This window comes from Scyliorhinus torazame, chromosome 12 (assembly GCF_047496885.1).
Source record: "Scyliorhinus torazame isolate Kashiwa2021f chromosome 12, sScyTor2.1, whole genome shotgun sequence".
NCBI lineage: Eukaryota > Metazoa > Chordata > Chondrichthyes > Carcharhiniformes > Scyliorhinidae > Scyliorhinus > Scyliorhinus torazame.
In genome coordinates, this window is record NC_092718.1 from 97,097,980 (window position 1) to 97,113,965 (window position 15,986).

A 15,986-nucleotide genomic window follows, 5' to 3' on the forward strand; every position below is an offset into this window, starting at 1 on the left:
GATAGGGAGGGCTGGAGAAGGTTACCGAGATGGGGAGTGCTGGAGGAGGTTACAGAGATGGGAGGGCTGTCGGGGCTGGAGGAAGTTACAGTGATAGGGAGGGATATCGGGGCTGGAGGAGGTTACAGAGATGGGAAGGGTTGAAGGGGCTGGAGGTGGGTACAGAGATAGGGAGGTCTGGAGGAGGTTACAGAGATGGGAGGGCTGTCGGGGCTGGAGGAGGTTGCAGAGATGGGAGGGCTGGAGGAGGTTACAGTGATAGGGAGGTATATCGGGGCTGGAGGAGGTTACAGAGATGGGAAGGGCTGGAGGTGGGTACAGAGATAGGGAGGTCTGGAGGAGGTTACAGAGATGGGGAGGGCTGTCGGAGGTTACAGAGATAGGGAGGGATATCGGGGCTGGAGGAGGTTACAGAGATGGGGAGGGCTGAAGGGGCTGGAGGTGGGTACAGAGATAGGGAGGTCTGGAGGAGGTTACAGAGATGGGGAGGGCTGTCGGGGCTGTCGGAGGTTACAGAGATAGGGAGGTATATCTGGGCTGGAGGAGGTTACAGAGATGGGAGGGCTGAAGGGGCTGGAGGTGGGTACAGATATAGGGAGGGCTGGAGGAGGTTACAGAGATAGGGAGGATTGTCGGGGCTGGAGGAGGTTACAGAGATGGGGATGACTGTCGGGGCTGGAGGAGGTTACAGAGATAGGGAGGGATATCAGGGCTGGAGGAGGTTACAGAGATGGGGAGGGCTGTAGGGACTGGAGCAGTTTACAGAGATAGGGGGTGGGGGGGGGCTGTAGGTGGTTACAGAGGTAGGGGGGGTTGTAGGGGCTGGAGGTGGTGACAGGGATAGGGAGGGTTGTAGGAGCTGAGGTGGTGACGGATAGGGAGGTTTGTAGAGGCTGGAGATGGGTACAGAGATAGGGAGGGTTGTAGAGGCTGGAGGTGGGTACAGAGATAGGGAGGGCTGGAGGAGGTTACAGAGATGGGGAGGGCTGGAGGAGGTTACAGAGATGGGGAGGGCTGTAGGGACTAGAGGAGGATACAGAGATAGGGGGCGCTGTAGGTGGTTACAGAGATAGGGAGGGCTGTTGGGGCTGGTGATGGTTACAGAGATTAGCAGAGGCGAGGTGTGGGTAGAATCTGAAAACCAGGCTAAGGATTGAGGTTGGAGGTGCTGTTGGAACCTGTGTAGGTCAGTGAGCAGAGTGCCAGATGGGTCAGTATAGATCGAGGATGAATATCGATCAGCCCTCACCCACTACTGTGTTCATTCAGCAGACTAGTCGACCTGGCACAACACGGACCCTCAGTGCATCACATCTCGGGCTGTGAAAAATATGGTTAGTGGAATCGACGATTTTTCCTGTCCCCCTCATGCCTGGACACAGCGAGAGAGGGCGAGAGACATTGGAGGTGGAAGGAGAGAGGAAGGTGGAAAGAAAGATGAAAGAGAGAAGCGGTGGTGGTGGGAGAGAGAGAATCAGACAGATAAAAAGATGCAAGAGGGAGATGAGATGCAGAGAGAGAGGTAGACCGAGAGGAGGAACAAATGGGATGGCTGGTGGACAGAAATAGGGCAGAGAAAGACGGAAAAAATGCAAGGGGAGTGCGAGAGAGACCAAAGGGAGAGAGATAGGAGGGAGACCAGTCAGTGTACTGTTAGCTCACTGAGGGAGAGGGATAGAGAGACACCAGTCAGTGTACATGTACACCCTGAGGGAGAGGGACTGAGAGACACCAGTCAGTGTACATGTACACCCTGAGGGAGAGGGACTGAGAGACACCTGCCGGTGTACATGTACACCCTGAGGGAGAGGGACTGAGAGACACCAGTCAGTGTACATATACTCCCTGAGAGAGAGGGATTGAGAGACACCTGCCGGTGTACTTATACCCCCTGAGAGAGAGGGACTGAGAGACACCAGTCAGTGTACATGTACACCCTGAGGGAGAGGGACTGAGAGACACCAGTCAGTGTACATGTACACCCTGAGGGAGAGGGACTGAGAGACACCAGTCAGTGTACATGTACACCCTGAGGGAGAGGGACTGAGAGACACCAGTCAGTGTACATATACTCCCTGAGAGAGAGGGATTGAGAGACACCTGCCGGTGTACTTATACCCCCTGAGAGAGAGGGACTGAGAGACACGAGTCTGTGTACATGTACTCCCTGAGGGAGAGGAACTGAGAGACACCAGTCAGTGTACATATACTCCCTGAGGGAGAGGGACTGAGAGACACCAGTCAGTGTACATATACTCCCTGAGGGAGAGGGACTGAGACTCATCAGTAAGTGTACATATACTCACTGAGGGAGAGGGACTGAGACACATCAGTAAGTGTACATATACTCACTGAGGGAGCGGGATAGAGAGATGCCAGTCAGTGTACATATATTCCCTGAGGGAGAGAGATAGAGAGACTCCAGTAAGTGTACATATACTCCCTGAAGGAGAGGGACTGAGTGATACCAGTCAGTGCAAGTTACTCCCTGAGGGGGAGAGACTGAGTGATACCAGTCAGTGTACATATACTCCCTGAGGGAGAGGCACTGAGAGACACCAGTCAGTGTACATATACTCCCTGAGGTAGAGGGACTGAGAGACACCAGTCAGTGTACATACACTCCCTGAGGGAGAGGGACTGTGAGTCACCAGCTAGTGTACATATACTCCCTGAGGGAGAGGGACTGAGATACACTAGTCAGTGTACATATACTCCCTGAGGGAGAGGCACTGAGAGACACCAGTCAGTGTACATACACTCCCTGAGGGAGAGGGACTGTGAGTCACCAGCTAGTGTACATATACTCCCTGAGGGAGAGGGACTGAGATACACTAGTCAGTGTACATATACTCCCTGAGGGAGAGGCACTGAGAGACACCAGTCAGTGTACATATACTCCCTGAGGGAGAGGCACTGAGAGACACCAGTCAGTGTACATATACTCCCTGAGGGAGAGGGACTGAGAGACACCAGTCAGTGTACATATACTCCCTGAGGGAGAGGCACTGAGAGACACCAGTCAGTGCACATATACTCCCTGAGGTAGAGGGACTGAGATACACTAGTCAGTGTACATCCCTGAGGTAGAGGGACTGAGAGACACCAGTCAATGTACATGTACTCCCTGAGGGAGAGGGACTGAAGGATACCAGTCAGTGTACATGTACTCCCTGAGGGAGAGGGATAGAGAGCCATAGTTAGTGTACATATACTCCCTGAGGGAGAGGGATAGAGAGACTCCAGTAGATACCAGTCAGTGTACATCCCTGAGGGAGAGGGACTGAGAGACACCAGTCAGTGTACATATACTCCCTGAGGTAGAGGGACTGAGATACACTAGTCAGTGTACATATACTCCCTGAGGGAGAGAGATAGACTCCAGTCAGGTTGATAAACTTTGTTGTAAATTAATTAACCTCCATCTCTCCTGTTCTGTTGCAGCTGAAAGTGACTGTCCTCATGAAGCAGCATTTGATGCGTTTATCTGTGGTGCAGGTCTGTTGATAAGATTCCTCAGTATTGAGATTCTGTGACATTCACAACTCCGAGACGGGCCATTCGGCCTATCTATACCATGCTAGTGTTTATTGTCCACACGAGCCTCCTCCCATCCCTTCATCTCATCTCACTCTATCACCATATCTTTCTCTTCCTTTATCCCTCATGCAATTATCCAGCTTCCCCCTTAAATGTATCTGTACTGTTCAACTCAACCACTCCCTGTGGGAGTTTGTTACACATTCACACCACTCTCTGGGTAAAAGTATTGTCCTGCATTCTCGATAAGATGTCTAGCTCTGGTCTCATAAATAAATAGAAATATCTACCCCATCCAAACCAAGAGTCCCAGGCTGTTCAGTCTGTCATTAATGTTATAACCTCTCAGTTCTCTTGTTAGAATCATAGAAAATACCTATAGCGCAGAGGGAGGCCATTCGGCCCGTCGAGTCTGCACCAACCCTCTGAAAGTGCACCATACCTAGGCCCACTCCCTCATAACCCTGCCTAACCTTTGGTCAATTAAGGGGCAATTTGGCATGGCCAATCGCCTAAGCTGCATATTTTTAGACTGTGGGAGGAAACCAGAGCACCTGGAGGAAACCCACGCAAACAATGGGAGAACGTGCAAACTCCACACAGTCACCCAAAGTCGCGATTAAACCTAAGTCCCTGGTGCTGTGAGGCAGCAGTAGTAACCATTGTGCAACTGTGCCGTCCACCTATGTAAATCGGTTTTTGCATCATCTCCATTCCCTGTGTATCCTGTTATAATTATAGAGAATAGAACTGTGCACAGTGCTCGAAGTGTGGTCCAATCAAGGTATATGGAGACCAGTACTGTACACCGTGCTCCTGGTGTGGTTGAACCAACATATATGAAGCCCAAAACTGTGCAGACTGCTCCAAGGGTGGCCTGACCTAGGTATATGGAGACCGGAACTGTGCACTGTGCTCGAAGGGTGGCCTAACCTAGGTACATGAAAAGCAGAACTGTGCACATTGCTCCAAATGTGGCCGAACCAAGGCAGATGGAAACTGGAACTGAGCACAATGCTCCAAGTGATCTAACGAACATCTGAAACAGGTTTAATGAAACTGCTTTAAAATCTTATTCTTCTGAAAATGGATCACAATGTTTTTATGACCTTGTTATCTTGATCCCCACCCAGTTTTGTGCACCTCTATCCCGAGATCCTCTGCTCCTCTACTCCTTTTTTAATTATTGTGTGGCCTTCTTATCCTTCCTGACCGATCCCAAAAAACGTGCTTGTTAGGTGAATTAGACATTCTGAATTCTCCCTCTGTGTACCTGAACAGGCGCCAGAATGTGGCGACAAGGGGATTTTCACAGTAACTTCATTGCAGTGTTAATGTAAGCCTACTTGTGACAATAATAAAGGTTATTATTATAAATGCAGCACCTTCGCTGGCTGAAATGGATTTGGGTTTCTGGGGTGGGATTATCCTGACCAGCTGGGCCTATTCCTTTCTCTGTAAATCATCCGCAGTAGAGCCTGGGGCTCAATTTGGAGACTATTTCCTGTGGCAGGTGGAAACATCTCCCCACCCGGCCAGACTCAGTTCCTCTCCTGAGTTGGGGAGGGGTGGGGGGGGGGGGCAGAAAAATAGGTCCAATGTCACAACCTCAGCAGTGCCAAAGGAGACCATTTGGCCCATAAGATCTACACTGGCTTCTGAAAAAGCATTTTACCTCGTCCCACGCTTATCCCTGTGACCTTGCACATTCTCTTCAGATAGCAGCTCAACTCCCTTTTGAATACATCGATTGAACCTCCTTCCACCACCACCCTCTCAATAAAGTTCATCACTAAAGCCACCCCTTTCCAGGGTTGTTCAGTTAGGTGTTAATTTGCCCAGAATGTCAATACAGAACAGGGAGAATGGGCCACAGCTTTAACGGAGAAATAGGCTTTGTTCCTTTAGGCGAATGCAGTGAAATGAATGGGCTCGCTGCACACGGCACTGGTTTTAGGTTATTGCGTTATCCATTGTGGGAAGGAGTCTGCCACACGTCTGCACGCAGCAGGAAGGAAGCAGTCTCTTGTTGAGTTGGCTGGGCGGTGTTGGTGACAGTAAGGCGGGGGGGTGCATTTAAGGCTGATGCGTGAAGATTAACACGTGTTTTCATTTCCATTCAATTTCCAGTGTTGCTGCAACTGGCTAAACTGCTCCTGATCAATCAGGGAAGGTAGGTCTTGGTGGCCATTAACAAAGCATATATGGCCCCTTTTATGTTCACGTGCTCAGTAGCAATTGCGCCCATTGGGGGCCGTCTCTCCCCATGTGCCCATTGCGAGCAGGGGTGGGCTCTCCCCCTGTGCCCATTGCGAGCAGGGGTGGGCTCTCCCCCTGTGCCCATTGCGAGCAGGGGTGGGCTCTCCCCCTGTGCCCATTGCGAGCAGGGGTGGGCTCTCCCCCTGTGCCCATTGCGAGCAGGGGTGGGCTCTCCCCCTGTGCCCATTGCGAGCAGGGGTGGGCTCTCCCCCTGTGCCCATTGCGAGCAGGGGTGGGCTCTCCCCCTGTGCCCATTGCGAGCAGGGGTGGGCTCTCCCCCTGTGCCCATTGCGAGCAGGGGTGGGCTCTCCCCCTGTGCCCATTGCGAGCAGGGGTGGGCTCTCCCCCTGTGCCCATTGCGAGCAGGGGTGGGCTCTCCCCCTGTGCCCATTGCGAGCAGGGGTGGGCTCTCCCCCTGTGCCCATTGCGAGCAGGGGTGGGCTCTGCCCTGGTGCCAATTGCGAGCAGGGTAGGGCTCTCTCCCTGTGCCCATTGGGAGGGCGCCCATCACCCACTGTACCCATTGGGATGGGTCATCTTTTTCCCCTGCACCCGTTCCAAGGGGGCTGTCTCTTTCCCGTATCCATTGGAGGGGCTGTCTCTCCACCCATGACAGTTGCAGGAGGGCTGCCCCCCCTCCACCCACCCACACTCCTTGCACATTGCGAGGACCTTCTCTCCCCCACACCCATTGTGCTGTGGCATCTCTCTCCCCTGTGCCCATTGGGGTGGGCTGTCTCTCACCTCACACCCGTTGCGAGGGAGCCGACTCTTCCACATGCCCATTGCAAGAGGGCCGTCTCCCCCTGCTCCTATGACGGAGGGGGGCTGTCTCTCACCTCTTGCCCATTGGGGGGCACAGTCGCTCCACCCGTGGCAGTTGTGGGAAGGCTGTCTTCTCTTTCTCTCTCTTCCTCCCCCCCTCTCCCCCCCCCCCCTCGAGCACGTTGGGTGGATTTCTCTCCCCATACCCCTATTTGTGGCAGGGCACCCGTTAGTGGTTGGGGGGTCTCTCCCCCAGCGCCCGTTGTGGGGGGGGGGGGGGGGGGGGGGTGGCTGTCGCTCCCCACATGCTCGTTGAGGGGGAGGCATCTTTCTCCCCACGCCCATTGGGAGGGCGTCTCTCTCCCCCTTGCCCATTGGGAGGTGTCATGCCCCCATCCTCCCCCATGCACATTGAGAGGGGAGGGGGGGCACACTTTCTGCACACATCATCTCTTGCATGCGACCATTAACCCAGCAGTTGCTGCTTTGCACCCAATAAATGGGAGTTGTCGAATGCGTCAGTCTACATCTAACATAGCGGGTAATTTGGTCCCAGTAAGATCCCCGGACCGCAAGACGATCCATGATCAGATTATCCATGGATGTTGCAATGGACATAACTGTTCTCCTTTTTCTCGCTCTCTCTCTTTCTTTCCCCCCCCCCCTCCCCTTTAAGTGTGTTTGAGCCCCGGATCCCACTGATTGGGGAATATCTGACCGCAGTGGAGCCATACAAGAACAATGTCAATCTGATCAGGGCCCGGGTTTCTTTCATGGTGAGTCCCTGGTGGGTGCGGGAAATTTGGAGTCTGTCGCCTCACCGACGAGTGGAACCCACTTTACAGTTCACAGAAAGCTCTTGTTAGATCCCATCTAAGTAAGAGGGTGCACCTCGTCTCTGGAAGTATCAGTCAAACTCGGTGAGAGAATGACAGCGATTTACCAGTGTGCTCCTGGGTCACAGTTTGCAAAGACTAGTCCTGTATTCTCTCTATCTTGAAGCCAGGGGCTGGCTGAGCACAGGGCTAAAGAGCTGGTTTTTAAAGCAGGCCAGCAGCACGGTCCAATACCCATACCAGCCTCCCCGAACAGGCGCCGGATGTGGCGACTAGGGGTTTCCACAGTAACATAATTTGAAGCCTACTTGTGACAATAAGCGATTTTCATTAATGATAGTCAAATCGAGGGATTTTAATTGATTAAAAGATTCGAGAAAATCGACAGAATGGTGGTGGTGGTGGGGGGGTGGCGGTGGAGGAGAGAGTCAGGACTGGTGAGTTGAGGGGAGGGGGCAATTCGAGCCAGGCCGTTAAGGGATGATGTCAGGCACTTTGTCAGGCAAGGGGGTGTAGAAAACTATTTTTGTTACCTCCTTCGCCCCAAACCAACAACCATCTGTGAAGGCTGGGGGTAAATTAATAATGTCAAATTTATGATTGGTTCCTGTTGGTTAATGGATACTGAACAGTGAGTTTTATTCTGTATCTAACTCTGTACTATACCTGTCCTGGGAGTGTTTGATGGGGACAGTGTAGAGGGAGCTTTACTCTGTATCTAACCCCGTGCTGAACCTGTCCTGGGAGTGTTTGATGGGGACAGTGTAGAGGGAGCTTTACTCTGTATCCAACCCTGTGCTGTGCCTGTCCTGGGAGTGTTTGATGGGGACAGTGTAGAGGGAGCTTTACTCTGTATCTATCCCCATGCTGTACCTGTCCTGGGAGTGTTTGATGTGGACAGTGTGGAGAGAGCCTTATTCAGCTTTACTCTGTATCTAACCCTGTGCTGTCCCTGTCCTGGGAGTGTTTGATGGGGACAGTGTAGAGGGAGCTTTACTCTGTATCTAACCCCGTGCTGTACCTGTCCTGGGAGTGTTTGATGGGGACAGTGTAGAGGCACCTTTGCTCAGTATGTAACCCCGTGCTGTACTGTCCTGGGAATCTGACTCTGCATGTGCATCCTGTAATTTCCAGTCTCTGTCAGGAGCTGATCCACAGGCTGAAAGACCTCCCATTCTGTTGGTGAAGGTGCGTCGCGGCTGGAGTTCGAGCCCTGCGGAGATCGCAAGGGAGTTTGCGACATTCTGCTCCCTCGATGTGCGAAAGGAGAGTCCAAGGCACTACCTGCTTGCCACAAACGAGTGGAAAGGGTGAGTGATCCACAGGTGACGGGGAATGCAGGCTGGAATATCTCTGACCGAGAGACTCTCTTTAAACAGGGTCCCTGACGGAGAGAATCCCCCTTTAAACAGGGTCCTTGACGGAGAGTCACCCCCTTTAAACAGGGTCCCTGACAGAGAGACTCCCCCTTTAAGCAGGGTCCCTGACGGAGAGCCTCCCCCTTTAAACAGGGTCCCTGACAGAGAGACTCCCCCTTTAAACGGTCCCTGATGGATAGACACCCCCCTTTAAACAGTGTCCCTGACGGAGAGACTCCCCTTTAAACAGGGTCCCTGACGGAGAGACTCCCCCTTTAAACAGGGTCCCTGACGGAGAGACTCCCCCTTTAAACAGGGTCCCTGACGGAGAGACTCCCTCTTTAAACAGGGTCCCTGACGGAGAGACTCCCTCTTTAAACAGGGTCCCTGACGGAGAGACTCCCCCTTTAAACAGGGTCCCTGACGGAGACACTCCCCCTTTAAACAGTGTCCCTGACTGAGAGACTCCCTCTTTAAACAGTGTCCCTGACGGAGAGACTCCCCCTTTAAACAGGGTCCCTGACGGAGAGACTCCCCCTTTAAACAGGGTCCCTGACGGAGAGACTCCCCCTTTAAACAGGGTCCCTGACAGATGGTCTCCCTCTTTAAACAGGGTCCCTGACGGAGAGACTCCTTTTTTAGATGGAGAGGGCGGCATGGTAACACAGTGGTTAGCACTTGTTTTGCAGCTCCAGCATCCCAGATTCGATTCCAGGCATGGGTCACTGTCTGTGTGGAGTTTGCATGTTCTTGCCATGTATGCGTGGGTTTCCTCTGGGTGCTCCGATTTCCTCCCACAGTCCAAAGATGTGCTGGTTAGGTGGATTGGCCATGCTAAATTGCCCTGTGTCCAAAGAGGTTAGGTGGGGTTACAGGGATAGGGAGGAGGTGTGGGCGTAGGTAGGGTGCTCTTTCCAAGGGCCAGTGCAGACTCAATGGGCTGAATGGCCTCCTTCTGCACTGTAAATTCTCTGGTCCCTACCAGCGAGACTCCCCCTTTAAACTTGGTCCCTGATGGAGAGACTTCCCCTTTAAACAGGGTCCCTGACGGAGAGACTCCCCCTTTCAACAGGGTCCCTGACGGAGAGACTCCCCCTTTAAACAGGGTCCCTGACGGAGAGACTCCCCCTTTAAACAGGGTCCCTGACGGAGAGACTCCCCCTTTAAACAGGGTCCCTGACAGAGAGACTCCCCCTTTAAACAGAGTCCCTGACGGAGAGACTCCCCCTTTAACAGGGTCCCTGACGGAGAAATCCCCTCTTGAAACAAGGCCATTGACAAAGAGATGCCCTCCATCCCTGATAGAAAGAATCTCTCTTGAAATGGGGTCCGTGACAGATTCCCCCTTGAACCGGGGTCCCTGACAGAGAGACTGTGGTAGTCACCACTAACTGTATATTAGATGTAGTACCTGTATATTAGATGTAGTACGGTAAGGCTCCTGTACTAGAGGTACATGGGTAAATCCCTGCCTGCTGGCTCCGCCCAGTAGGCGGCGTATAAATATGTGTGCACACCGGAGCTGCTCGCATTCTGGTAGCAGCGACAGGAGGCCACACATCTTTGCTCAATAAAGCCTCGATTATTCACTACTCTCGTCTTTGTAGTAATTGATAGTGCATCAGAGACTCCCTCTTGAAACAGAGCCCAAAACAGAGAGACGCCCTCTGTCTGTGATGAAGAGACGCCCTCTTGAAATAGGGTCCCTGACGGAGAGGTTCCCCCTTGAAACGGGTTCCCTGAAGGAGAGGCTCCTTCTTGAAACAGGGTCCCAGATGGAGACATCCCCTCTAGAAACGGAGTCCCTGAAGGAGAGGCTCCTTCTTGAAACAGGGTCCCAGATGGAGACATCCCCTCTCGAAACGGAGTCCCTGGCGGAGAGGCTCCCTCTTGAAATGGGGTCCCTGATGGAGAGATGCCCTGTGGAAACAGGGTCTCTGACAGTGACGCCCTCTTGAAACGGGGCCCCAGACAGCTACATTTTCCCCCTTGAAACTGGATCGCTGAAGGAGAGGCTCCTTCTTGAAACGGGGTCTTTGACGGAGAGAACCTCTCTTGAAACGGGGTCCATGATGGAGAGACCGCCTCTTGAAATGAGGTCCCTGGCAGAGAGACGCCCTCATGGAACGGGGTCCCTGAGGGAGACTCCCTCTTTAAATAGGGACCCTGAGGGGGAGACTCCCCCTTCAAATGGGGCCCCTGACTGAGAGATCATTTCTTTAAACAGGGTCCATGACGGAGAGGCTCCCCCTTGAAAACCGAGTACCTGAGGGAGAGAAGACTCCCTCTTCAAACAGATTTCTGAATGACCGTCTCTGAATAACTGATGAGTCGGCCTTTGCAACACCGCTCGCAAATCCTGTTAATGAAGTAATAAAAAAGAATTAATCCATCTTGACTTCCTATCTTTTGATACGTGTTCTGACCCCAGGACTTTCTATTCCAGGGCCAGGAAGATCTTGAGGACGTATAAGACACATCCGGTTTTCCAAGTGGAGCCTTATCGCTATTGGACACACTCTGGGACTGTGACCAAAGCATTCCGGCAAGTGCTGGGACAGGGATTCTTTCACATGCTCCCACCCACTCGTTTCATCCCCTCCCTCATGGCTTAGGCGGTGGGGGAAGGGTATGCTCAGACAGTGCAGCGCTCCCTCAGTACTGACCCTCTGACGGTGCAGCACTCCCCAGTACTGACCCTCTGACAGTGCAGCACTCCCTCAGTACTGACCCTCTGACGGTGCAGCACTCCCCAGTACTGACCCTCTAACAGTGCAGCACTCCCTCAGTACTGACCCTCTGACGGTGCAGCACTCCCTAGTACTGACCCTCTGACAGTGCAGCTCTCCCTCAGTCCTGACCCTCTGACAGTGCAGCACTCCCTCAGTCCTGACCCTCTGACAGTGCAGCACTCCCTCAGTCCTGACCCTCTGACAGTGCAGCACTTCCTCAGTAGTGACCCTCTGACAGTGCGGCCCACCCTCAGCACTGACCCTCTGACAGTGCAGCACTCCTCAGCAGTGACCCTCTGACAGTGCAGTACTCCCTCAGCACTGACCCTCTGACTGTGCAGCGCTCCCTCAGTACTCACCTTCTGACAATGCAGCACTCCCTCAGCACTGACCCTCTGACAGTGCAGTACTCCCTCAGCACTGACCCTCTGACTGTGCAGCGCTCCCTCAGTACTCACCTTCTGACAGCGCAGCATTTCCTCAGTAGTGACCATCTGACAGTGCAGCACTTCCTCAGTACTGACTCTCTGACAGTGCAATGCACCCTCAGTACTGGTCCTGTGACAAAGCGCTCTGTCAGCACTGACCCTCTGACCGTGCAACGCTCCCTCAGCACTGACTCTCTGACAGTGCAGCGCTCTCTCAGCACTGACCCTCTTGACTGACCCTCTTGACAGTGCAGCACTTCCTCAGTACTGACGCTCTGACAGTGCAGCGCTCCATCAGTACTGACCCTCTGACAGTGCAGCACTCCCTCAGTACTGACCCTCCGGCAATGCAGCTCTACCTCCGTATTGACCCTCCGACAGTGCAGTGCTCTCTCAGTACTGACCCTCTGTCAGTGCAGCATTTTCCTCAGTACTGACCCTCTGACAGTGCAGCACTCCCTCAGTACTGACTCTGACAGTGCAGCACTCCCTCAGTGATGACCCCCCGATTGTGCAGCACTCCATCAGTACTGACTCTGCGACAGTGCAGTGCTCCCTCTGCACTGACCTTCTGACAGTGCAGTACTTCCTCAGCACTGGCTCTCCGGTTGTGCAGCGCTCCATCAGTACTGACCCTCTGACGGTGCAGCTTTGTCTCAGTACTGACCCTCTGACAGTGCAATACTCCCTCAGTACTGACTCTGCGACAGTGCAGCGCTCCCTCTGTACTGACCTTCTGATAGTGAGGCTTTGTCTCAGTCCTGACCCTCTGACAGTGCAATACTCCCTCAGTACTGACTCTCCGACAGTGCAGCGCTCCCTCAGTACTGACTCTCCGACAGTGCAGCGCTCCCTCTGTACTGACCCTCTGACAGTGTAGCTTTGTCTCAGTACTGACTCTCCGACAGTGCAGTATTGCCTCAGTACTGGTGTTATTTTAATCTCTGTCTCTCCATAGACTCTGCTGTTCGCTTGCTGCTGCATCACTGCTGGTCTTTTTCCTGGGGAAATCCGCTTAAGTTTGGAACTTGATTTGTGATTGGAACTGCCGAGGATCACCAGAAGATGAATATGTTGTATGCAGGGCGCAATGTCATTAAAAATTACCTTTATTCTTGCCCATTGAGCCGTGTATCTCCGTTCATTCATGCTCTGTCTGGAAGGGCAAGTGTGATGCAGTGTTTTTCAAACCTTTGTTCCAGGGAGCCACTTTTGCCAACCAGCCGACATTTGCGACACACCGACCACCTTTGCAACCCATGCCATGTTAATTTACCTTTAATATGCAAGGATGCCTGTTTGATCCTCACAATCTCACTTGAATCAGGTTCACAGGAGGCGAGGGCAATGCACAGGCGCAGACTTCAACCAGTTCCTTTGTGCCTTCTTCAGCTTTGTGAAAATAGAAAATCCAACCTTGCACATGTAGGTCGCTATGAAGGGTAATTGAAACATAATGCTTGTTTTGGATACTCCTGGGAGACACTACACCAGAATGCTAACAGCCTCATAAGCTTTTGGCCTATTTTTAATGTGGTATCTGAGGCAGGTACATCAGCATAGTCTTTTAATTTGGAGTCAGCTATAAGGTAATAACTGTCTCTGGGGTCTCAACCTCAAGGAATTTTTCATCCTACTTCTCTTCTAACATCTGAAACATCTCTCATTTGCCAATACTTCCCTGCATTTAACATACATGCGCTTTGCATCTTTATTTGCTTTTGCACAATTGACTGAACCATCCACAAGAAATCTTTCTAATGCTTTATTCCCAGCTACATTTCTTCTTTGTAGGCTGTTAACCTGGAGCTCTGTAAGGAGCTAACACTAGCACTGCTCTGTCCTGCCCTAGACCCTCCTGAGCAGCTCGCTCCAGCAGATTCTGTTGTGTCCAGTGGATACACTGCCTATTTGAGTCTCTGGCCATCTCTTACTTTTAAGAAAATGATCCATCTTCACAGTCCAGAATGCCTTTGACAAGGTGCCACACAAAAGGTTGCTGCATAAGATAAAGATGCATGGCATTAAGGGGAAAGTAGTAGTATGGATAGAGGATTGGTTAATTAATAGAAAGCAAAGAGTGGGGATTAATGGGTGTTTCTCTGGTTGGCAATCAGTAGCTAGTGGTGTCCCTCAGGGATCAGTGTTGGGCCCACAACTGTTCACAATTTACATAGATGATTTGGAGTTGGGGACCAAGGGCAATGTGTCCAAGTTTGCAGACGACACTAAGATGAGTGGTGAAGCAAAAAGTGCAGAGAATACTGGAAGTCTGCAGAGGGATTTGGATAGGCTAAGTGAATGGGCTAGGGTCTGGCAGATGGAATACAATGTTGACAAATGTGAGGTTATCCATTTTGGTAGGAATAACAGCAAAAGGGATAAAATATTAAAACATGCTGCTGTGCAGAGTGAACTGGGTGTGCTAGTGCATGAGTCGCAAAAAGTTGGTTTACAGGTGCAACAGGTGATTAAGAAGGCAAATGGAATTTTGTCCTTCATTGCTAGAGGGATGGAGTTTAAGTCTAGGGAGGTTATGCTGCAATTGTATAAGGCATTCGTGAGGCCACACCTGGAGTATTGTGTTCAGTTTTGATCTCTGTGGTGGCATGTATTAGGGGTAATAAAGTACGCCATGAATGCCTAGGAGCTATTGGAGGACGGATGCTGGGTCCCGATTGGATCTGCCGTCTACTGGGCTCCACCCAGATAGGCAGGGTATAAGAACCTTGGTTAATCCCCGCAGCTGCATTCTGTGACACAGCTGCTGGGGAACAAGTCTGCTCGATAAAGCCTCGATTGAAGTTCTTTACGTCTCGCCTCGTGTGTGATCGATGGTGCTACAGTCTCCTTACTTGAGAAAGGACGTACTGGCAGTACCACCATTGATCACACACGAGGCGAGACGTAAAGAACTTCAATCGAGGCTTTATTGAGCAGACTTGTTCCCCAGCAGCTCAGTCACAGAATGCAGCTGCGGGGAGTAAAACGGGTTCTTATACCCCGCCTATCTGGGTGGAGCCCAGTAGGCGGCAGATCCAATCGGGACGCAGCATCTGTCCTCCAATAGCTCCTCGGCATTCATGGTGTACCGTATTACCCCTAGTACATACCACCACATTCTCCCCTTGTTAAAAAAGAACCCGGCGGGGTGGTGGGTGGTAGGGGTTTGCAGGATCGGTACCTTAACCATTGAACTATAGACAATCATGCCGCTTTTACTGGGCCACTGAATTATTCACATTTTACCCGATTTGCAGCGTTAACTATTTACAACAATGCCGCTTTACTGGGCCACTGAATTATATACATCTTAAGTTGATTCGATGAGTCGAGATGGTGCTCTGGTCGCCCTTTCCGATCGTCTCAGCCCGGGTGGTGGTGGTGGTGCTGGCTCGGGTCCGGTCGACTCTGGGAGCATCGCGCTGTCCCCTTCTGTTTCCTTACTCCTGGACTGGCTTGGGAGGAGAACCGATCCCCCCGGGAAGGGGGTAGCTGTGGGGTGCACCGGCGGGAGTGAGGGGGAGGTGATTTGTGTTGGGGGGGGTGGGGAGCTCCGGCGGGCGCCAGGTCCCGCAGAGAGACCGTGTCCTGTCAGCCGTCTGGGTACGCCACGTAGGCGTACTGCGGGTTTGCGTGGAGTAGATGTACCTTCTCCACCAGTGGGTCTGATTTGTGCGCCCGCACATGTTTCCGGAACAGAATGGGTCCCGGGGCTGCCAGCCAGGTCGGAAGTGACGTTCCAGAAGCGGACTTCCTAGGGAAGAAAAGGCGGCGCTCGTGCGGCGTTTGGTTCGTGGTGGTGCACAGCAGGGACCGGATAGAATGAAGGGCATCCGGGAGTACTTCGGGCCAGCGGGAAGTTGGGAGACTCCCAGACCGTAGGGCCAGTAGGATGGTCTTCCAGACCGTTCCATTCTCCCTCTCTACCTGCCCGTTCCCCCGGGGGTTATAGCTGCTCGAGGCTATGCCCTTACTGAGCAGGAATTGACGCAGCTCGTCACTCATGAAGGAGGACCCCCTATCGCTATGGATGTAGGCGGGGAAACCGAACAGTGTAAAGATGGT

At 52.5% G+C, this 15,986-nt stretch overlaps 1 protein-coding gene across 1 annotated transcript in view; it reads left to right on the forward strand.

The window, feature by feature from the left end:
* Positions 1-13,040, forward strand: part of LOC140387090 (poly(A)-specific ribonuclease PNLDC1-like) — a 57,725-nt gene extending 44,685 nt beyond the window's left edge. The window contains exons 13-19 of the mRNA XM_072470098.1: positions 1,273-1,334; positions 3,445-3,498; positions 5,671-5,713; positions 7,241-7,340; positions 8,535-8,710; positions 11,205-11,303; positions 12,877-13,040. Coding sequence (XP_072326199.1) covers positions 1,273-1,334; positions 3,445-3,498; positions 5,671-5,713; positions 7,241-7,340; positions 8,535-8,710; positions 11,205-11,303; positions 12,877-12,937 — 595 coding nt within the window. The 3' untranslated portion in view covers positions 12,938-13,040. The remainder of the gene's footprint in view (positions 1-1,272; positions 1,335-3,444; positions 3,499-5,670; positions 5,714-7,240; positions 7,341-8,534; positions 8,711-11,204; positions 11,304-12,876) is intronic.
* The last annotated feature ends 2,946 nt before the right edge of the window (positions 13,041-15,986 follow it).